Source organism: Eublepharis macularius, chromosome 7 (assembly GCF_028583425.1).
Source record: "Eublepharis macularius isolate TG4126 chromosome 7, MPM_Emac_v1.0, whole genome shotgun sequence".
NCBI classification, from domain to species: Eukaryota; Metazoa; Chordata; class Lepidosauria; order Squamata; family Eublepharidae; genus Eublepharis; species Eublepharis macularius.
The window spans coordinates 7644491-7667576 of NC_072796.1; the positions used below are offsets into that span (position 1 = coordinate 7644491).

At 57.1% G+C, this 23086-nt stretch overlaps 3 protein-coding genes across 3 annotated transcripts in view; 2 read left to right on the forward strand and 1 right to left on the reverse strand.

The window, feature by feature from the left end:
• Nucleotides 1–5327, forward strand: part of CFAP61 (cilia and flagella associated protein 61) — a 198205-nt gene extending 192878 nt beyond the window's left edge. The window contains exon 27 of the mRNA XM_054984388.1: nt 4854–5327. Coding sequence (XP_054840363.1) covers nt 4854–5054 — 201 coding nt within the window. The 3' untranslated portion in view covers nt 5055–5327. The remainder of the gene's footprint in view (nt 1–4853) is intronic.
• A 10219-nt stretch (nt 5328–15546) lies between these two features.
• INSM1 (INSM transcriptional repressor 1) lies at nt 15547–16811 on the forward strand. The gene has a single exon (XM_054985790.1). It carries the CDS (start codon nt 15547–15549, stop codon nt 16804–16806), a length of 1260 nt encoding a protein of 419 aa, XP_054841765.1. The 3' UTR covers nt 16807–16811.
• A 1298-nt stretch (nt 16812–18109) lies between these two features.
• Nucleotides 18110–19183, reverse strand: LOC129333321 (collagen alpha-1(I) chain-like). The gene is made up of 2 exons (XM_054984874.1): nt 19149–19183; nt 18110–18677 (listed from the first exon to the last, which is right to left on the reverse strand). Exons 1-2 carry the CDS (start codon nt 19181–19183, stop codon nt 18110–18112), a joined length of 603 nt encoding a protein of 200 aa, XP_054840849.1.
• Nucleotides 19184–23086: the final 3903 nt, after the last annotated feature.

The window sequence follows — 23086 nt, forward strand, 5'->3', positions numbered from 1 at the left end:
GCTTGTTCAATGCAGCTTTCCCCGCCCCCCCCCCCCCGCCCCCCAAACCAGCTTATGAGGACACAAGAGTCAGAAACATTGCAGGTATACGAACGGTGACTGCATGGCTCTCTCCATTATTCTTTTCTCTTCTTTAGCTTTTACCTCATGTTTGTGATTCCAGGGACAGGAAAAACTAACATGCAAGTATGTCAGGGAGCCCACTGAGAAGAAACCCTCCTCCTTGGCCAGCTTGTTGGACTCAGGCATGGAGAGGCACACACCTTGTGGTTCCTGCGTGCAGTTTGTGTGTTTCAACTGACTTTCTCGGTTGGCTTACCACAGGCAGTTTAGGGTTCTCTCTGTCTCGCCAACCCCTACAGAGGCAGAATGAGTATACAAGGGCCCAACTCAGTAGCAGGCGCTTTCCCACAAGCAAAGGGTGCCGTCCTTCAGCTGCTACAATAATGCAAGACAAGAAGCTCTTCATCACTCTACAGTGCGGCTAGTTTAGTCTGTACCAGAATAACTTTTAAATCCTTTCAACGACCTTAAAATTACGCTGTACAGATGTCACATTGATACCCATGTAAAAAGCCTTCCATCCTTTTGCGCCAACATAACTGCCCAACAGTTGGTCAGGTCTATACCTACATCCTCTCATTTAAGAAGAGTCACCGTTATACTGGAGTATCGCTTTTACAGAAACATTGTTCTAAAAAAAGGAAAGTATTCAAAGTGCAACAGACAGATAGTTCTTTGTTTTCTCCACAAGACAAATTATCAGCCAAAAGAAGTGACACTGAGAGGACTTGAGCAAACTGCTCTTGGCATGCGGGAAACTACCCCACCCCTGGAGTCCAGCCGGCAAGGGAAAGACGCGTTTCTCGGCCCCAGTCAAAGGAACTTCCCATCCTTCTCACAAGCACCGACTTCCCTGTTTAGCAAGACCCTGTTATGCTGTTCTTTAAGCAGTTCGCACACACAAACTGCAGTTCTTTAAGCAGTTCACCTTCTTCCTAATGTAAGTGGCACACAGTTTCTAAGGTAACCATGTGGTGGTAGAGAGTGCCCTCAAGTCATATATGACTTATGGTGACCCCTGGCGGGGTTTTCATGGCAAGAGACTCACAGAGGTGGTTTGCCATTGCCCACCTCTGCAACCCTGGTCTTCCTCGGAGGTCTCCCATCCAATTCCTAACCAAGGCTGACCCTGCTTAGCTTCTGAGATCTGATGAGATCAGGCTCACCTGGGCTATCCAGGTCAGGGCAAGGTGACAATCTACAGACACACAAAGGTGCTCCGGACTGGATCAGACCATTGGTCCATAAGAACATAAGAGGAGCCCCGCTGCATCAGACCTGTGGTCTGTCTCGTCCAGTTCACACAGCAGCCAACCAGTGGCCCTACAGGGGCCAACAAAATGCCTCTGAGGCCGATGCTTTCCCCTGATGTTGCCTCCAGCGCTGGGATTCAGAAGTTTGCAGACATCTAACCCAGTATCGCCTTCTGATAGGCAGTGGCTCTCTCGGCTCAGTGGCAGAGGAGGCCTTTCTCAGTGTGGCCGCCTGAGAACATTTTATATGGAGGGGCTGGAGATTAAATTGGGGTTGCTTTGTATGCAAAGGATTGGCTTGACTGCAACGCTCTGCATCCTTTTCCGAAAGCTTGACCAAACTATAGACTAGAGTCTACAATCTGTTTGATTCCCCTTCTCCAGAAAACCAGCTGACTTAGGTGGAGCAGGAGGCAGGCGCGAACATCCTCTGTAACAGTTGATATTTAATCAGCTGCCTTATATAGCTTTTTATTTTATATTTAGTCTGGAAACCTGAGAACTTGAGAGCACATAAAGATGTTCAAGCTTCTGTAGTTCAACCCCAGAAGTTTTTAATTAATATAATTCCAGCCATATTACTCTGAAACAGCAAATTAAAGCAGAAGTTTTGTGACACCTTAAAGACTAAGCAAAATATATCCCAGCCTAAGCTTTGTAATGTAATGGCTCCTGTATAAGTTGACCTTTTGGATCTCTCAGATTTGGAATTAAGTGAAATCTGCTTTTTTCTTTTTTTGTTAAAGGTCTGGTAAGAAACTTTGAAACTTAACTTTTCTTCTTAAAGTCAACTTAGGTAGAATAGGAATGACAAAAATTGGTGGACTGTAGATTGGATTCTAGGATGGTTAGATGCATCGGGAACTGGCTGAATAAACGTACCCAAAGAGTAGTTGTCAAGGGCATCATGTCTGATTGGAGGGGAGCGTCCCGTGGAGTGCCACGGGGCTCAGTTCTAGGCCCAGTGCTTTTTAATATTTTTATAAATGATCTGGATGAGAATGTGAAGGGAATTACTCATTAAATTTGCAGATTTCACCAAACTGAGAAGAGTAGCGGACACTCTTGAAGATAGGGATAGAATTCAACAAGATCTGAACACATTGGGAAAGTGGGCAGATTTGAATAAGATGCAATTTAACCTGGAGAAGTGCCAGGCTCTCCAGCAGGGTAACAAAAATGCAAAGTCTGCATACTTGATGAGGGATAGACTTCTTGGTAGCACTGTGTATGCACAAGATCTTGAGATATGAAGAGATGGGAAACTAAATATGAGCAGTCAGCGTGATGCAGCAGCAAAAATGGCGAACACAATCTTGGGGTGTATCAACAAAGGCATAACATTCAAATCTCAGAAGGTCATTGTCCCACGATATACCACATTGTCGGGCCCCATCTGGTGTGTTGTGTGCAGTTCTGGAAGCTTCACTTCAAAAAGGTTATGGACAAATTGGAATGGGTGCAAAGGAGTGCAACCAGGATGATCCAGGGACTGGAGATGAAGCCCTATGAGGAGAGACTGCGGGACCTGGGAATGTTCAGTTTCTAGAAGAGGTGGTTGAGTATAAGGATCTGCCAAACAACTCTCCAAAGGACTCCACTGTAGCAGTAAAAGCACTTTATTGAAAAGCTGCCAGTATCAGGATCTCACTCCATCTTTTCCCGGAATGATGGTTACATGCAGGCATCAAACACACATAGGCTTTCAAAGCATGGGCAATTACTACCCCCCACCCCGCCAGTCAGCTAAGTGAGAAAATAGCAGGGATGATGTAGGAGCTTTCCAACGCCATTTGGGCGCCCCTTCCCAGCGGAAGAAAGAGGGCACAGAGAACACACAGAGAACAGTGGGAATGAACACCTCCCTTCACATAGCTTCACATCGCAGGTTCAAAAGACAAATAAAATAACATCTGCAGTTCAAGCACAGAATAACCTCAGCAGTTAACCGTAACGTACAGCATGCGTACAGTCATGAAAGCAGGGTGTGGCTGGGTATGACAGGCGATGACAAGCACATGACATTGAGAGGAGACATGATTGCTCTCTTTCGGCTGTCAGGGGAGAGAAGAGAGATGTTCTTGTTGGCAACAGAGGATAGGGCTTGAAACAATGAGTTTAAACTACAGGAGGGAAGATACCAGCTGGACATCAGGAAAAGCTTCCTGATTTGTGCAGTGGAATCAGCTGCCTCGGGATGTGGTTGGTTCCCCCTCATTGGCAGTCTTCAAGGAGCAGCTGGATGAATATTTGTCAGGGATGCTTTAGGCTGTTCCTGCACTGGGCAGGGGGTTGGACTAGATGGCCTAAAAGGCCCCTTCCAACTCTATGATTCTTTGATTCTATGTATGCTTATATAAGATGGATTTCTATGCGGTAAGCCAATGTTCTATCTGTTTAATAATGTTTAATAATATATTCACGCAAGAGTTGCTGTATCATAGTGGTTAAGTGTTTGGGCTGCAAATCAGCAGTCTGCTGCTTCAATTCCCTGTCATGAGCTCAGTAGTGTAGTGGCCTTGGGTAAGCCAGCCCCAGCTCTCTGGACCTGATTTTGTGCCCCAGTTTTTAGGGCAGTCTAGGGGATTTGGGGAGATTTTAATGGCAAATGGGGCAGAGCAGGCCAGCTGCCATAGAAGCAAACTCTGTTTGGATCCACCTGTCCTATAAAGTGGTCCATTTTATTGCTAAATGGGACGTCCTGTACAATAAGCTGCCAGCATGAATTAGATACATGTACATAAAATTGCCTTCGAAGCTACAGTTCTTTTAAATGTGACCAAAGGATGCCTTTGAAGAAAATGCCACAAGTCTGTTTTAATACTGATACGATGCGTAAGCTTCTTAGGCAGTAATCCGAGGCCTGTGTGGATTCTGTTAGTGTGGAAGAGATCACAAGTGCACATCTGATTTCTTTTTTGTATATATCAATACGGGGTCTACATGGAGCTTTACGAAGCAACATCAGCAAAAGGGGGCTACTGAGAAAGGGGAGAGGGGGGTTTCCCACAGCCGTAGAACGAAAACACCCTTTCTCACTGGGCCATGAATCAAACGGTGCCTGATAACTGTCCCCCTTCCGCTGGCACCAGAACTCCTCGGCCTCTGACAGGGGAGGGGCTCTGCCAGCACCCAGTCCGCGGAAATGAGCAGGGCATGCCCCAGTGGAGAGGCTGGAGGATCAGCCGGCCGGCCTTTCAGGGAACACAGCACACAGCTGCCTCTCTGTGTTCGCTCTTGGGACCTTCGGGGAATCAGAGAAGGGGGAAGGGAGGCTTTAACCTCCTCTGGCTAAAGGCACAAAACAATAAATCTCAGTTTGACTTTTGCCTTAGATTTGAATCCCCTTTCTGGTATCGCGTTTGCCCATCTGTGTGCAATTGTGACTTCCTGCGTGCTGAACGTTTCCCTCTGGAGGCTGCCCTGAAACCCAAGCTCTCCTCTTGTGTATTACGGGGCAGAGGACAGGACAGTGGCCCTCGCCGCTCCGGGTGCGTCAGGCATTCTGAGTTCTCTAACCCCGTGTGTTGCTTACAGGAGGAAAACCACCCTTCGATGCAAGAACTCGTCCGGCAGGTGGTGGATGGTGAGCTGGCTCTACTGGAGAGGCCAAAGACATACCTCAAGCGATTCTACAAGCAAACGGTCTACAAAAATTTGCTAGAGAAAAGCATTCTCAATTACCTGAACTATAACAATTACCACCTGCCGATGTTTGCCTGGCCTGGGATTGTTTAGGTAGGGCTGGACGAATAGGGCTCTCGTTTCATTTCTTGAAACTACAGTAGAGTTTGACTACATATTGTTCTTTATTATTATTATTAGTCCTTTGGGGAGGTAATTTTCAAAGCAGTCCAGGGAAAGATGAAATCTGCCTTATTTCCACAGCCCAGCAGGTGGAGCAGAGCTCTGCGTTTGCCATTCAGCAAGATGCAGTTCAAAACAACAAAGAACCAAGCTGTGCTGTTAAGCGATAGACAGGCAAATTCCTACAGATTGTAAAGCACCCTCAAAAAGGACCATTAAAGCTATCTTTGTCAAATCGACAGTGTGCAGCCCGATGGATCTCACTGAGCGCCGTTGGCCTCCATTCCAGTGGGCCAGTGGAGGCTTCACAGAGGCCCTTGATGGCAAAGCGGTGACTCAGCTTCTGAGCCCTGCTGCTTTTAAACCCCGTGGCCATCCCGGCTGTGCTGCTGCGCCAGGGACTCCCTCCCGAGCAGAACCTGACAGATGGCTGGGGAGATTTGCATATTGCATTTTAGCTTTTTAAATTGTTCATTCCAAATGCGAACTTTGTATCTCTCTGTCTTCCCAGACAGAAGGTACATTGTACTGGGGGAGGTCAATTCTCTAATGTGCTGGCTAGTGACCCAGCAGCTGCGGGGTTAACTCCCTTGCTAGAGGCATCTCAGCAACCAGCTGACCAATTACAGTAGGGCCTGCCCAGGCCTCTTGGCTTCTGTTTCAGCCAATAAGGAAGAAAAAATTATCCCAGGTGGAAAAGCAAAGTGAAGTGTTGGATAAACGAAACCTGGGGGGCTTCCATCTACTCCAGCAGGACTGGTCTGGAGCAGGATGGTGAGGGTTGTCAACTCCAGGTTGAGAAATTCCTGGAGATTTAGGGGTGCAGCCTGGGGAGGGCAAAGTTTGGGGAGAGGAGGGACTTTGGTGGGGTGTAATGCCATAGAATCCTTCCTCCAAAGCAGCCTTTTTCTCCAGGGGAACAAAACAGAGCCAGTTTGGTGTAGTGGTTAAGAGCGGGGAACTCTAATCTGGAGAGCCGGGTTTGATTCCCCACTCCTCTGCTTGAAGCCAGCTGGGTGACCTTGGGTCAGTCACAGCTCTCTCAGAGCTCTCTCAGCCCCACCCACCTCACAGGGTGGAGGTTGTTGTGGGGATAATAGTAACACAGTTTGTAAACCGCTCTAAGTGGGAGTTACGTTGTCCTGAAGGGCAGTATATAAATCAGACGTTATTATTATATTTATTATTGTCTCTGTAATCTGGAGATCAGTTGTAATTTGGAGAGATCTCCAAGCCCCAGCTGGAGGTTGGCAAGCCTAAGAATGGTGCCATAAGTCAACAACTTTAAAAAAAGAACTCAGAATGTTACCAAGGGAGGGGCCAGGGGATCACTTTCAAAAATACTATAAAAAGCAACGGGGGGGGGGGGTGTCAGACCTGTGTGGAAGTCCTGCCAGCTTCCTAGGGAAGGACTGCTGATCCTTAATTGACAGTGTCATGCAACAAGTGGCAGCAGCGGTTTGGCTTGGACTCAGCTGGGGTGGTGTGGATCCAGAAGGGCTACCTGTCACTTCTGGTGCCACTAATGGCTGGGAGGGAGCTGACCAGCACCACATTGATGGCACCCGCTTCGTTTGGCTGTCCGAGCAGTCCCTTGGGGTGGCTTGACTGGAGAACCAGCCCTGGTTCAAAGGCAGGAGAAAAACAGGGTTGCACCTGCCTGTAGCTGTGGTGCATTGAGCGTTCTTCTGTGCAGGCCCTCATGGCCTGCACATGTGCAGTTCCCAGGTGGGTCTGCACAGAAGACATGACAATGAACATGTGACTCCAGCGTCTTGCCTTCCCAAAAGGTCCTGAATGCACATACCAGGATGTCAGTCCCAGTGAACTTAACGGAAGGTAGTCTCATGCGAACGTGTCTCTAGTATCAGGCGCTCTCTCCGCTCAAACTTGTAAGCGCTCCCTGTACATGGGGCTGTATGGAGGTTTGCAAGGCAACATGATACATTTTCCAATAAATAAGAGTTAAGCCCCCCTTTTGTGGCCCTGATCCCAGCTTACTTTTTCCATCAAAGCATTCCAACATCCTGGGCAGTTTAGCCCTTTGGCTTCTCCCCCACTGAAACGAAGTTCGGGCAACCTCGTTGGCATGGCTTCCTCGTTGCCCCTTTGCCTCTTTCTTCCTTTTCTCTTTTTTGGTCTCTCCCCACCCTTCAAATTTTAGATGGTAAATGCCTCATAATGGTGACTAATTTATTTACTTATCAGATTATTAATAAATGAATAAAGAAAAAGAATTGCACCAGCAGCGGTTATGACACAGCTTTATTCATTTAAGGGCTTCATTTATGCTTCCCCTTCCTCCCCAGCAAGGACACAAAGCAGCTTCCGTCCTTCTCCATGCCTCCATTTTATCCTTACAAAAACCCTGGAAGTCAGGGTGTTCGGCCCAAAGTCACCTGGGACTTGGGCCTCCCAGATCACAGTCTGGCACTTCAACCACTACACCACACTGGCTTTCTTTAGGATGGAGCTGCCTGTCCAAGCTCCATACAGCGTGAGGACATCCAGAAAGGTCTTCCCTCTCCTTGAAGATTCACTTGGGCTTAATGTCTCTTGGGCACTTGGAGATAAATTCCACATGACATGCTGCTAAGTATAACCAGTTTTTGTAATTTAGAGCCCCCAGAAAGAAAAAATGGTGAGATTTGAGCAGAAGAACTTCTGGGAACTTCTTTTGGATCAGATCTCAAAACAGATGATGCGGGGAAGCTTTGCCTTTTCCCAGCTTTGTGAGATTTCTGGGCTGTTCCTAACCTCGCTGACCCCAGCCAGACGCTACTGCCCAGGAACAGACTTCTTTGAGGAAATACAGGCCCCTTTTGCCCAATGCAAGGAAGGAGCTGGGGCAGACTGCCGTGATGGCCACCAGGACTTTTCCCCCAGTGGGCTAATGACCTCCCCATCCACCTTGGCCAGCCTGGTGGGAGGCCAGCGCCTGGCTTGCCTGCCTGAACCTCTTAGGGCAAGGGGGAGGTGTCAGGACCTGGCTCACCAGGTGGGCAAGTATTGGGTTATGATAATGATAATGTTTTAGCAGAGTAGAGCATTGCACAGCAGATAAAGAATCACAGAGACTTGTTCAGCTTCTAAAATAATGTTTACTACATAAAGGATAAAATAATAAAGGTTACATTGGTGATAAAATAAAGAAGAGCTAACTTAGCTTCTACATCTTAACATGCTGGAGATAACGGTACAACTGGCTAGAGAGCAATGACGTCCTGGACAAAGGAAAGAATGTTAATTGCCCCCAATAAACCTGGTCAGCCAATAATCAATCCTAGATTTGTTCATTAGGCATGCAACTCCCCTTTGCCCTGGCAGGAACAGTTACTCGACACCTAACTGGCCTGAACTTAACTAATTATGCTTGGCTAAACACAAACAGATTAACCCTTTCATGACAGAAGAGAATGACACTTGTAAAATCCCAACAGCAAGCAAGCTGCCTCTCCTTCTGGTGGCCAGGGCAGGGCCTTTTCCAAGGCTGTTTTGCCTGCCCAAGCCGCCCTGCTGGAGAATTAACCAGCTGAAAGCTGGGCTTACACCAGGAACAGACTGAGCTGCTGAAAATGCCCTGGGGTGAGCTGGTACCGGTGGCACCGCTGGGGCAGCTCTGCCCAGCCTGCAGGCCAGGAGCTTTTTCAGCCAGCCAGAGGGCCTGTCCGGCCCTGGCTCAGAGGTGCCCAATTCAACACCGGATCAAATTGGGGCTGGCTTCCAAGGCCAGCCACTTTTCCTGGCCGCCTGGTCAGCTGGCGGGGCTCTGCTCTCTCTCTCCCTGCTGCCAGCAGGGGATGAAGCGCAAGGGCGCTCGTGCCAGCCTGCAGCAGCCCACGTACCACCATCTCTAGCTTGGCCGGCTGCAACTCTTCCCCACCAGGCAGCTGCCTTTGCAAAGCGGAAACGAAAATGCTCTTGCCCCCGGGAAAGGGAGGGGGGGCTGGCCTGGCGACGGCGCTCCTTGGGGGCGGGCTTTTGTCTTGTTTTGAGCGGGGCCGCTGAATAGCTGCGGGCACTTTAGGCCCCTCGCGCCTTTGGGGTTTTTGTTTTATCTTTGCAGCTAATAAGGAAGGATCTGGAGGGGATGTAAAACCAGCCGCTCAATATTCCGACGTGCGGGTGTCAGAAAGGGGCTGGGGCGGGGGGCTGCGAGGGGGCTCAGTCATGTGTGAGGCGCTGTCGATTGTTGTTCTGCTAGAGAGCCGCGCTGAGAAGGGTGCGGGGAAGCGGCTTGGCCCGGGGAGAGGCGGCGGCGGCGCTGGCAGCTGTATGCTAATGGCCTCCCCATGCAGCGCGCGCGGGCCGGGGAAGTGGGCCACGCGCGCCCTTTGCGGCCCGGACACGCGCGCGCCGCCACCAGCCCGCCCCACAAAAGGCCTTTCAGGGCCGGCCAGGCCTGGGTGGGCTCTCGTCTCGGGGCCGCCGGCAGGGCCCGATGGAGCGGGCGCCGCTGGGAGGCTTCGGCCCGCCCCAAGCCCCTTGCCCCGGTCCCAGGCCCTGCCGGCCTGGGGGTTCCGGGGCGTGGGAAGGGATGCCTGCGCCTTTGGGCCGGCAACAGGGAGCTGCGGAGCCCGGCCCGCCGGGCAGTTCTTCTGGGCCCGCGGCCTTGCAGTGACGGTGGCGCAGCAAACGCCTCCCTGTCGGCCTACCCCGCTCGGCGCCCCGGAGCGTCTCCCTTGGGGCTGAGATGGCGGCGGGAAGCCGAAGGAGAGCCGCCCCCACCTCCATTCAAGGGGCTGCGCTGGGGGGGGGGAGGCGCCCCTCCCGGTCTGCCCGCGCGGGGGGCGAAGGGCCGCGAGCAGCGGCGTCTCGCGCTGGGCCCGGCGCTCTTTGTTTGCCCTCGCGGGCGCTCTTTCATGGCCCTCCATTCTTTTGTGCGTAATTCTTTAAACGGGAGATCCATGGCAGCTTTATGCTAATCGGCCGAACAAAGCGCGGGGGGGGGGGCGGAGGCCGCGCGTGCCTCGCGCGTGCCCCTCGGGCAGGCACAACAGCCGCTAATTCCTGCGGACACAAAGGCCCCCCGCCCAGGCCAAGCCCGCCAGCGAGCCGGCCCTCGCCGCCGCCGGGCACGCAACAAGCGGGCCCCGTCCAGGCAGGCGGCTCGGCAGGCGCGCCTCGCAGGCGGCGGAAACCCGGCTTGGCCCGGGTCGGGCCGGGCGCCGCTTCCGCGAGACGCGTGCGCCTGCCCAGGGGACTGCGCCCTAAAGCGCGCTGGCGCCGGCGGAAGGTTTCCGGGGGACGCGTAACCCTTTGGCCTGCGCGGCCAGGATCGCCTCGCCGCAGCTGTCCCCAGCCGCGCATTCCAGCCTCCTTGGTCGAGGGGAAACGAGTTTGCGCAGCCGCGCCTGAGCGCCCAATCCTGCTGCTTTGCACGGGTTAGCGGCAGCTCCATTCCGACGAAACGCGGAGCCCGTGCAAAATCGCACGCGGGCAATTCTCTTCGCCCGGTCAGCTCAAGCATTTCCCCTTGCGGGTCACCCCGTGTAGAGGAGGCAAGTCAGAGACCCGCTCAACCAGCGGTCGGAAAAGCGATTTACAGGAAGGCGCCGGGGAAAGGCCGAGTCTGGCCTTCGCTCCTCGTGTGCAAGCGAGAACTGACCTCCCCCCGCCCCCCCCGTTCCAGCCATTCACAATCAGCTCACAGAACAACTGAAGCACAACTTGGTTTTTAAGTTTCGAGAACGAAAACCAAAGGAAGGCTCTGAATGTTGGAGAGAATGAGGGAAACCGCCGTTTTCAAACCGAGAATACTTCCGAGCCAGGGCCGCGTTGTCGCTTAAATTGCAACCGGGGGGCGGGGCGGGGGACCTCGAAGGATTCTTCCCAGTCGAAGCCCCCGCGAGCCCCTTTTCGCGAGGGAGACTCGGAGCTTTTTCTTTCATTCTTGGGATTCCCGCCCGCAAGGCGCGTGGTCGCTCAGGGATCAGGCGCAGGGAAGGAAGTCAGTGCCGTGTTCACACGTGAGCGACTGTCTTCCGGGCTACGGGTTGTACACGTGGAGCAGAAAGCAGAGGCGAGGCATTCCTACCGCCAGTGAGCTGCCGGCCATCGCAGCTGTGTCGCGCATTTATTGGGGAGGGGGGCGCTACACGTGTTTAAGCCTTACGTGTGAAACGGCTGGGAATTATGCGCCACGTTCTTGCAGCCGCGGCAACCCACGCGAAGGCCCTCCTCGCCTTTCCGAGGCTCAAGGAAGATCCCGGGGACAGCCGCTGCCTTTCATTTTCGTGGCCAGTTGCCTTTTCCTTTCTTTTCTGCGGCTCTTACTCGGGGTTGTTCCTCTTGCGAACTTCATGGAGGAAAGAGGAGGGCTCCGCCTGGTCGAGGAACCTGGGCCCATCGCAGCGCCTGCCTCAGCTGCCCGGCGTGTTTGGGCCTGCAAGGCCAGCCCCTTCAAGCCCTGCAGAGGCAATCACTTGCAAGGGCAAAGAGGGGGCCCCAGAAACGCCGGGTGTGGCGGGGGGATCCCTCGGACCGCAGGCGAGCGCCTGGCCGGCAGCATTTGCCCGCGAGACCCGCAGAGGCCCAGGCGACGCAGGCGGGGATGCAGGCGGGAGCCTCGGGGGCCCGGACTGCTGCAGGAGGGGGGGGCTCGGGCAGCCCCTCAAGCCCCCCAGGCCAGAGTTGGGGCGGGTGGGAGGTGACGGGGCACAGAAGGGACGACGCGGGGCAGAACAAGAGCCGCAATGGAGCCCCCGCGTGTACGGAGGGATTTGAGCTGCACTCGCCCAGAAGGGCCGGCCAGCCGGCGAAGAGCCCCGCGTGGCCCGGGCAGATCTTTGCCCGTGTTTCTCGGACGCCCGGCCAGGCCCCGGCTGGTCTCCCAGCCGCTCACGCTGAGGCCGGAGCGGCCCCTTTTGCGGCGCCAACGTCGGGCCAAATGCCCCGCCGCGTTTCGAGTGGGGAGCGAACCACGTGCGGCGACGGCGGCTTCAACCCGGGTGAGGGGGACTTCGTGCGCGCCGTCAAGTCTGTGGGCTTGCAGAAAAGTCCGCGCCAAATAGGCGGTGGTGGGAAGCGGAGAGGCGCTTTCAAAGGCACGTGTCGGTGTGTACGTGTGAATTCCGCATCGGGGAGCCTTGCGATCAGGGGTCGGATGCTGCGTTTTGGGCCGTGGAACTCTGGACTGGAGTTAACCGGGCGGGGGGGGGGCGTCCTTTGCTGGCCCGGCTCGCCCTCTCTCTCGAGGCAGGCCGCAGCTCAAGAGTCTCTCCCGTCCCGCCTGCGGCTCGCAAGCCGGCCCCGCTCCTTGGATGGCCCCGCCGCCCCGCGCACCTGCTGGCGAGAGGGCCCTCCTCGTGGGGCTTCCTCGGCGGCTTCTCCTCCCCGCCCCCTCGGCCTCTTGTTGCGGGAATGAGCTGCGACGACTCGGAGCTTCCCCTTCCAATGCCTCTGGGGCGGATGCGCCTGAACGCGCCCTCCGGCCCCCGCCCGGGCCCGGCCGCGGGGAGGGGAAACGCGGGCCCTGCGAAGCCAGGCCGGGGCCTCGGCGCCCTCCCGCAGAGCCCCTTCGCTTCATTCGGGGCGCCGGGGCGTCCGCGGAGGCCGGGGGAGAGCTTCCTTTGTGGCGCGGGTGGGCCGCAGGAGAGCGGCTGCCGGCGCCGCGGAGCTGAGAGCGGGCGGCCCTCCGGCTTGCGGGCTGCGCAATGAAAACTGCCCCGGAGCGGCGGGCAGAAACTCCCGGATTCAAGGGCCAGGGACGGCGGCGGCGTCTGTTAAACCCAGATGAGGAGCGCTATTTAGGAAGGAGGGAAGCTGGCCGAGATTTGGGAGGGGAATCAGGCGAGCTGGAGCGACTGGCAAGGGAGCCTGTTAACAACAGCAGCAACAACGCTGGGTTTCTATACCGCCCTTCAGGACGCCTGAATGCCCACTCAGAGCTGTTTACAAAGTGTGTTGTTGCTGTTGCTGTTGTTGTCATCCTCACTGAGAGAGCTCTGAGAGAGCTGTGACTGACCCACGGTCACCCAGCTGGCCAAGCGGAGGAGTGGGGAATGAAACCCGACTCTCCAGATTCGAGTCCTGCCGCTCTTCACCACCACACCCGAGTTTCAGTGCACGTTTACACCGGTTTTTTGAGGATAGTTTCAGGTGGGGAGCCGTGTTGGTCTGCAGAACAGCACCAAGATTGGAGTCCAGCGGCCCCTCGGAGACCCGCGAGAGTTTCAGGCTAAGCTTCCGCGAGCAGGAGCACGAGTCAGAATGGCTGGGATGGCCAGGCTGTCGCCTCTGACCCTGGAAAGCCAAGCCCGAAACGCCGGCTGGTCTCTGCGGCGCCGCGGGACTCCGACCCGCTTCCCCGAGCCTTCCTCGTCCACCAGGACCCGGAGAGCAGCGACGGCCAGGTCTCCCGGGCAGCGGCTGCCTCCCGCTCCCTTCGCCTGGCCACACCCCGGGGGGAGCCGCAGAAGAGCTCCCCCTCCGGAGGAGGTGGGCGAGAGGGCCGAAGCCTCCCGCGTCCCGAGGGCTGCGGGAATGCCGCTCGCGGGCCGGGCAGGGCGCTCAGCGGCGTCCCTCCCCGCCGCCCCCACGGCTCGGCCTCCTCGCGAACTTCAGCACCAGGGAGAGAAACAGCGCTCGGCCCGCCAGGCCGCGGAGGCAGCTCGCTGGGCCCTGCCCCGCCCCGCCTCCCCTGGCAAGAGAAGCCGGGCGGGCTTGGGAGGGACCCCTTCCTGCGGGTCCGGAGCGGCGGGTCCGCCCGCGGGTGCCCGAAGGCAGCTGCTGCCTGGTGGGGAGGCCTCGGGGCCGGCCTCCGCGCAGCACGCGCCTCCTGCCCCTCCCCGTCGGCCGCGGGTCACTTTCCCTCGCCGGAGGTTAATTTCCTTGACAAAGGCCGCCGAGCGCGGGCGGGCGGGCCTTTCTTTCTGGCTCCGTGACTAGGGCCTGGCTGTGGCCTCAGATGTCAAACGGCAGGCGGAGGGCGCGGGCGGGATTAAAACGCAGGAGCCCCTCCGCCCCTCCCACAGCCGCCGGAGGGGGGCATGGCCGGCGCCCCCCAAACCGGGGCCAGAAGGGCCGAGCCCGCCACCCGCCGACGCCGGCAGAGCCTGGAAGCAGCCGGGGCCTTGCCCGAGCCCTGTGCAGTGGAAAGTGCCCCCGGTTTAGTTGGCACCCCGGCAGGGACGGTCCGGCCAGGCCTTTCGCAGCTGCCCAGGCCTGTCCCTCGACGCCAGAGGAAGCCCCCAGGGCCCCGCCTGACACGCATGAAACCCAGGCGCCGGCACCTGACGCGGGTCCCCAGGCGCGGAGGCGCTGCTCGGCCCGGCCGCCCCAGTGCCGGAGCCCCTCCTCAGGGGGCGCCGTTTCGGGTCAGGGCGGCAGAGGGCCTTCCGGGCAGCCCCTTCCTTCCCGCCCCTCCGCACGCTTCGCGCTGGGCGCCCGAAGTCAGGCTGCGGCTCGGGCGCGCGGGAAAGATGCGCCCACTGAGGGCTGGCCTCGCTTGGCCTCGCCTTCGGGCCCAGGGAGGAAAGACGAGGCGGGCGGAGGCGCCGCTCGAGCCCCAAGGGGGGGAGGGGGCGAGCGACAAGCTGCTTCCCGCTGGCGGGACGGGGGGGGGGGCAAACCCGGCTCTGCAGGCGGGAATGTGTGACGCCTTACGGGGGCTGGCGGGCCAAGGAGGCGAGCGACCAGCAGCTCGGAGCCGCTTTCCAGCAGGCCGGGCCGCCCAGAGAGCAGCCGGCGGCGCGTCCGCGCGCCCTGTTAGGCCTCTGCTCGCCTCAGACAGGCGTTCGGCGCTCCCACAGCGGCCGCCGGCCCGGCCTCTCCCGCGCCTTTGTTGCCTCCGCCCGCCCCCCGCCCGGCGCCCCGCACTAGTTCCTCGGCGGCCCTCCCCGCTCGCCCCGGGCGCCCTCATTGTCATGCTGAGGGCCGCTTCCATTTGGCCGGTCCGGCGCCCCCCGGGAGGAGCGACACAAAGGCGAGGCACGTGCGCCTGGCCCGAGCCGAGCAGCCGCCTGCCAGAGGGGCGGCGCCGGGCGTGTGCCTGGGGCGGGGAGGCCCGAGCGGGGGCCGCGGGGAAGGGGCGGGGCGGGAGGCGGCGAGCCCTCAGGTGCCTCCGCCGCGGCGCTACCTAAGCGGCCCGCCTCAGAGCCCGGGGAGCGGCCGCGGGAAGCGCTGATTGGCTCCGGGCGGCGCAGGAGGCGCGAACAATGCTGGCCTCCCCCCTTCAAAAGCGGGCGGCCGGGCTGGGCGGCCGGGGGGGCCGGAAAGCGCGGCGGCTGAGGAGGAGGCGGCGGCGGGGGCGCCCCGGGAGCTGCAGCCAGCGCGCCGAGCCAGCGAGCCAGCGGGCTGGAGGAGAAGCCGCGGCCGGGACGCCGCTCGGAGCCGGCGAGGGACACGGCCCGGATGGTGGCGCCGCAGCGACGAGGCTGAGGAGGCAGGCGGGCGCCTCGGCACCGCCCGGAGCCGCTCAAGGATGCCCCGCGGCTTCCTGGTGAAGAGGAGCCGCCGCCCCACGCCCATCTCCTACCGGACGCGCTGCTGCTGCCCGGCGGCGGGAGGGGAGCCGGAGCCGCCGCCGCAGCCCCCCGGGCCGGCCGCGGCCTGCTGCGAGCCCCCCGAGGCGGCGCCGCTCTCCGTGCCGGCCCTGCCGCCCTTCGGCACCCCCGAGGGCCCCTCGGCCGCTGCCGCCTCCCCGGCGGCCCTGCACAGCCCGGCGCGGGCGGTCAGCGAGGAGCGCAGCCTGCACCTGGGCTCGCCCGTCTCGGCCGAGTCCTTCCCGGCGCCCGACGCGCTGCTGCTGGGGCCCGGCGGCGAGCTGAAGCTCTGGGCCGCCGCCCTCGCTAGCGGCCCGGCGCCGGCGCGCAGCCCCGCCGCCAAGCGGCCGCAGGGCAGGAAGGCCAAGGCGGCGCGCCGGCTGCACTTCGAGGACGAGGTGACCACGTCGCCGGTGCTGGGGCTGCGCATCAAGGAGGGCCCGCCCGAGCCCGCCTCGCCCCCGCCGCCGCCGCCGCAGCAGGCCCCGCAGCAGCAGGCCCCGCCGGCGGGCGGGCCGGGCGGGGGGCCGCGGGCGGGCGGCGCGGCGCGGCTGGGCGAGTTCATCTGCCAGCTGTGCAAGGAGCGCTACCCGGACCCGCTGGGCCTGGCGCAGCACAAGTGCTCGCGCATCGTGCGCGTCGAGTACCGCTGCCCCGAGTGCGACAAGCTCTTCAGCTGCCCGGCCAACCTGGCCTCGCACCGCCGCTGGCACAAGCCGCGCCCGCCCAGCGCGCCCGCCAAGCCCAAGGAGGAGCCGGCCAAGGGCGCGGGCGGCGGCGGCGGCAGCGGCAGCGAGCGGGACACGCCGAGCCCCGGCAGCGGAGAGGCGCCCGAGGAGCTGGCCTGCCCGCGCTGCGCCAAGCGCTTCCGCCGCCAGAGCGCCCTGCGCAAGCACCTGCCCGTCCACCAGCCGCCGCCCCCGGCGCCCGCCCCGGCCGAAGAGGGCCCCGCGGCGGCGGCGGCGCTGAGCCTGGCCCCGGAGGGCCACCCGTGCCCGGTGTGCGGCGAGCCCTTCCCCAGCAAGAGCGGCCAGGAGCGCCACCTGCGCCTGCTGCACGCCGCCCAGGCCTTCCCCTGCAAGTACTGTCCGGCCACCTTCTACAGCTCGCCGGGCCTCACCCGGCACATCAACAAGTGCCACCCGTCGGAGAACCGGCAGGTCATCCTGCTCCAGGTGCCCGTCCGGCCCGCCTGCTAGAGGGAGCGCCGCCGCCGTGCCTTCGCCCTGCCCCGGAGTCGGCCCTGCGGAGGGGCGACGGATGCCTCGGCGTTTCTCGGGCTTGGCCCCGTCCATTAGCTTTACGATGGCTTGTGAGCCGCCTTGATCTGGCTTTACCTTTTTTGTAATTTCATTTTGTATGTGAACGAAATCAAACTGCTTATGAAGGTATCACTTTGGTTAGCCTAGCCACAAATGCCTTGACTCGAGTGTTGCTCTCCCGAAAGGAAACGTGTTGTAGAAGCTGCCTTAACCCCACGCCATGCCCACGTTTTTGTTCACATTCCTTTTCAATATAGAACCACAGGTTGACGCTTTATGTGTATATGTTGATTTATGCGTAATTGTTATTTATTGGTTATTTATTATTGATAATTATGGTGTTCATTGTTCGGATGTGCTCGGCCTCTCGCCCCTCTGCCTTTCTCCCCGCCATTTCACTGTGCATTTTGGAATCTTTTTTAAAGGGATCCGTCCAAAAGGGTTTTAACTTTTATACCTAGAAGAAACATACAACTCCAACTCCTTTATTCTCGCTTTGAGAGCTCTGAGACAGCTCAGCTTACTTTTAGATGCAATCTCTTTTCTACACACATTATTTTCTTAACTGTTAGCTATTTATAGGATGCTTCATAGAACTGTTTTAACTGTATAACTATTTACTATTCAAAATAAATATTTTCAAATGCAAATCCACCTTCTCCTTTGTAAGTTCTACTCCACGGGCAGGGTCTTAACGGTTGCTGTGGCGGCCGGGCAGGGCATTGCTTGGGTCGACGGTGGGAACAGAGGTGGGTCGGAATGAATTCGCCCGGTTTTGATGGGCTGCCCCGAGGTTCGCCCGGGGGACCGGCAGCTCTTTCCGCGCCGAGGCTGGCCTTTGGCCCGCCGGGCGGGCGAAGCGATTCTGAGAAGGGGCCGAGCGGGTTGTCCCCCCCCCCCACTGGGCAAGGGCTCCCAGGGGCCGGGGGAAGAGACCCTCCCCCGGCACCCCGTGCCGGGAAAGGCAGAGCGCCCGAGAGGGGCAGCCCCGCTGGTCTGCCGTCGCGGCGCAAAAGAGGCCGGGGCCGGGGCAAGCGGGGGCCGGGGCTGAGCTCCCTTCTCCCGGGAGGGGAGGGGAGGCTTGCGGTGCGGAGCAGGCGCCACAGACGCGCGTCGCCCGCGCTGGTCTGGGCCGAGCCTCCCTGCCGGTCCTCGCAGGGCTCCCGCCCGAGCGCGCCCCGATTTTAATTTAATTTAATTTATTACATTTGTTTTCCGCCCCCCTCCCGCTTTCGCAGGCTCAGGGCTGCCCCTGCTTCGCTCCCGGGCGCCCCGGGGGGGGGGGCTTCGGCCCGGCCAAGCGGCTTTGGGGTCCCGGAGGGCGGCCCCTTCCCCGCTGCCCGGGCAGAGCGGCTGCTTCGGGCCGCCCTTTGCTGCGCCGCGGGGAGCGGAGCGGCGGCGCCGCGGAGGGCGCTGCGGAGGAGCCGAGGCGGGTCCCCCCTCCTCGCCGGGGCCCGAGTGCGGGGCGCCGCCTGCGGGCTCCGAGGCAGACGAGCGGCGGCGCCTCGGGCAGCCCCTCCGGGGAGCCTGACGGGCTCCGTGGCCGGGACGGGGCGGGCTGCCCTCGCCTGCCAGGTGGGCCCTCGCAGGGAGCCGCTCCGGCCCGGGGGGGGGGCGGGCGACGAGGAGCTCCCGAGGGCAGAAAGAGCGGCCCGGGGGCGAGAGGCAGCCGCCTTTTCGTCCCCGGCAGACCCCGGGCACTTTCGCCGCCGCTCTCCCGGGGCCAGCCGGAGCCCGAACCGAAAGCCGAAGGCCCGCAGTCGCCGTCGAGCAGGACCGGCCGAAAGCTTGCCGGGGCACGGACGGGGCTGCGCGGTTGCAGAGAAAAGGAGCGGGAGCAGGGGGCTCAGGGGCAGGAGGAGGGAAAGGGGTGGGGGCAGGGAAAAGTTGGTGTGTCCCCCCCCCCCCGCCGTTCTTGGCCACCCAGCCCCAGGCAACAAGGCCGGAGCGCAGCTGACTAGCGCCCCTCCCCATCCCGGTAAGCCACAGTCTGGGACCATTTTGTTGGCAGTGGTGGGAGTCGAACCACCAGAGTGCTGTTTCCCTGGGAGGCAGCGGCAGCTTCGGAGGGTGGGCTGTGTGGCATCACACCCACCCCGAACTCCCTTTCCCCAAACCTCACCCTCCCCAGGCAGCACCCTCCCCCCCAATCTCCAGGAATTTCCCCAGTCCAAAGTTGGCAACTCCAGCTGCTCCTGGTTTTCCCCTCATGCCCCAGTTGACCTTTTCCAGGTTGCCCGGAGAATGTTCCTTACTTGCCCAGTTACTTGCCCAGTTACTTTCCCAGTTCTAGGAGCCCTCCAGTCTCGGCCATGCTTTCCTCTGTTGTAACTGAGCAACTGGATCCTGCCGCTAGTCCTTTGTCAAAAGAGGGGGGTTTGGTGGGGCAGCTTTTTTTCACCCCTGCAGATAAAACGGCTCCTGTTGGAATTTTTCCTTCAGCAACACAAGTGTTAAAGGTAGGGTTGTCATCTCTAGTATGGAAAATTCCTGGAGATTTAGGGGGCAGTGCATGTGGAGGGAAGAATTTGGGGAGGGATTTACCCAGAAATTATGGTATACCACAGAGTTTGCCCTTGGAAGCTGCTGTTTTCTCCAGGGGAATGGATCTCTGTAGTCGGGAGATGAGACACAATTCTGGGAGAACTCCAGGCCCAGGGCCGATTCCAGACGACTAAGCAGAAGGTGCTGCATGCTGCCATGTTCCGGATCGCGACGGGGAAAACGCGAAATATCATGTTTGACATCGCGCCAAACTTGCGCGAGAAAACGCGATATGCATTTTCCCCGTCGCGATCCGGAACATGGCGGCATGCAGCGCCTTCTGCTTAGTCGTCTGGAATCATGGAAGATAGGAACCCTAGTTAATGGCTATAGGAAGGTTTTTTCCATTGCCCCATCAGAAAATAGAAACTACAAGGAAGGGAATACTCAATCAGTGCTTAATTGGAAGATTAATTCCAATTAATTAAAGATTAATTAAATACAGGTGCATCTTTAAAGACAAATTTAGGGGAAAGGGAAAAATTGGTAAAAGACGCATTACGGAGAGAGAGCGCGGAAGAAATCAACGAAGTCCCACAATGCTCTTTGTTGCAATTGCTGAAATAATATTGGATCCAGTTGTGCAAGCTCCATTATCTCTGAGAAAGATTTCGCACAGGTTGTTTTTAGTTTAGCACCACCTTAAAGCTGCCTCCCTTGAGGTCTTCTCTGGAGCTGGTCACCTGACCTGTGCCATTTCAGCAGCGTCCGTGACATATCATTGAGGCTTCATATGGTCTCAATGACAGAATTGCAGCAGTTGAGTCACTCACAGCGCAATCTTAAACAGAGTTCCTCCAGTAACTTTGTTTAGGATTGCAGTAGCCTTGCTTTGAATTGCACTGTCAGAGTGGCGGGAGGATGTGGAGAAGCATAGCCACTGCTGGCCAAAAAGGGCATAACGGGTACTGTTCATCTCTGCTGTGAGAATGGTCCTGCGATGTAGCACATCTTTCCCACACACATGCATAAGAAGCAATTGTCCTTGCACATATGTTCTCTTTTCTCCTGGTGTAAAATCCTCTCATACTCCAATGTCAGAAGCGATTTGAAATGGGGACTGGCAACAGGACCTTGCCAAACATTACGAGAAACTAGGCGGCCACCATGGCACGCAAACTAGAGCAGCACACGTTGCTACTATTGTATGGCGAGAAAAACAGCCAAATCTGTAGTCACTCCATAATCTTTTCATCTTTAAAACCTTTTAAATTTCAAGATTTAGAGAAAAGATGTGGCTTGACATTTTCTAGACATTTTAGTCAACTGAAGTCAACTCTTTCAGGGTTTTCAAGGAACAAAATTTCCTCTGTCTGGGAACTTCTGACAGGTGAAGGCTTAGCTGGGTAAGACCATTTATTTCACAAGCCATGCAACTCTGCCTGCTCATCCTTTTCCTTTGCACTGGTCCCCTACCGGCAGGTGTATAGAAGATGTACTATACTGGTTTAGTGGCAATGACCAAATTAATTTGTTGAGACATTTCTTCCCAGGACGTAGACTTACAGACAAAATCTCACAGTACATGAGCAGAATTGGATTGTCCTTAGTTCCTTTTCCAGCAGTTCCAAGAATGTGACAAGCCAAAGTCTAAGAATTTGAGGGGGCTACAATTACTCCTTAATTTTTTCCCTGTACTGACTGTTCCCTGCAGTCGAATGTAATGCAGCGCATCTTCATTGAGCTTTTGTAATGATAATGCCACTTTCTTCCATCCACTTTCTGCTGGTATTGCTGACCAGCGAATAGACAGCAACACAGCTGTTGCTTAATTATAAAGCAAAAAAAAAAAAAAATCCCCCAACCATAAATGATAAACTCCAATTAGCTGTCCCAATAGGAAAAAAAGCAATCAAAGGAACCCTATATTGCCATTCTATCTCAGACATTTTTCAGACTATTTCCCCATGCTCTGCTATTATTATACTGTATAGTACAGTATTTTCAGTAATTTAATCCTTGTTTTGCTAGTGACTTATTTGACCCTTTATGATCCCTTTATTGTTTTTTCAGACTTATCTATGAATAGACATTCATATACTGTTCTGAGTGCCATTTGTACTGTAATGTGTGTGAGTGGAGGGACTTTGGCTCATAACATTCACTTCTGGCTTTGCTGATATAACGGGCCATGCTCTTTAGTTTTGCTCTCTGCCTCACAAGTGATCCATGAGTTCCTGTTAGTGCTGGAGACACTTAAATAACTTACAGCATTTAGATTTTCAAAGGGAAAGAAGGCCCCTTCTTTGTTGAAATAAGCTTTGCTGCAACCTGAGATCTTTTTAACCTGATTAGTCTGAAAAGATCTCTCTAAATCATGACGGTAACAGACTGCTGGTGAGTCTTCTACCATGCCCCACACTGACAGTATTCTTCCTCCCCACTTTCCCTCCTTCTGTTTAACACTGAGTCTGAGGAAGTCCTGAGAAACTCAAAACCTAGTTTATTTATTTAAAACGTTTCTTATGCCTGTTTTTCTCATGAACATCTCAGAACCCAAGATGGATAACAACAGGATAAAACTAATTTGATAAATCAACACAAGAGATATAAGCACATATTTAAAAACTCTAAAAACATCCTGTGCCCTCACCGGCAGGATAGTTCCCCTTGGCCCAGGCTCCCTCTGTCACATAAGCTCTTCAGAGCGCGTTTTCTCGCGAAATATTTCGTGTTTTCCCCGGCAGTATCCACAACATTGCGGCATGGAGCGGCTTCAGGTAAGCCATCTGGAAACGGCCCAGGTCTGTTTTGCAGCCTCTCTGGAAAGCCAGGAGCGTAGAAGCCCCTTGACCTTACACTATTACCCAGAAGTGTAGTGAGCCCCCCTGGCCAGACCCAGCTCCTACTGAGCTTTGGCTTCTCTGATGGCTGATCTGCAGTACCCAGTGTGGCGGAACGGGCGCTGGCTCTCAGTCCGGGCAACTGAGCCGCCGTCAATGGCCTGCTAGCCCCGCTATCCGCCTCCCACCGTCCCTGGTGGGCATGGCTCACCCTCTTCGTTGCTGCCACTACTCACTGAATTGTACATGCCTGACTGAGGGGCAGTGAGACCCCTCTGGCTGAGGTTCCTTACTGGGAAGACAGATCAACAGCAACTGGCACTCATTTCACCCCTGGAAACCATTTCGTTACACCCAGTAACCCTCATATACTCCTCTTTAGAGGTCTGTCCTTCTATCCATTTCTGGAACATTTCCTTTTTCTCCCTTAGCTTATGCTGGAGCTCTCTGTTCATCCACATCAGTTTCTTGGAGACTTTACCATGTTTCCGTCTTGCTGGGATAGTGAGGGCTTGAGCTTGCAAAAGCTCATGTTTGAGAAGAGCCCACCCTTCACTCGCTCCTTTCCCTTCCAGCACACTCCCCCACGGAATGACTCTCATCAAGCCCCTGAGTTCATCGAAGTTGGCCCTACGAACATCTAACCTACGAGTCTGGCTATGAATTTCCTTGGCCCTCCACAGCAACTAGAATTCAAGGAGGACATGTTCACTTCCCCCTAAGGTCCCCACCCCTTCACCTCATCTACCAATTCTCCCCTGTTGGTTAATATCAAGTCTAGTATGGCCGAGCCCCTTGTAGCTTCCTCCCCCATTTGAAAAAGGAAGTTATCGTCCAGGCAGGTCAGGAAGTTGCGTGAGTCTTGTTGCTTTGCTGAGCTCGTCTCCCCG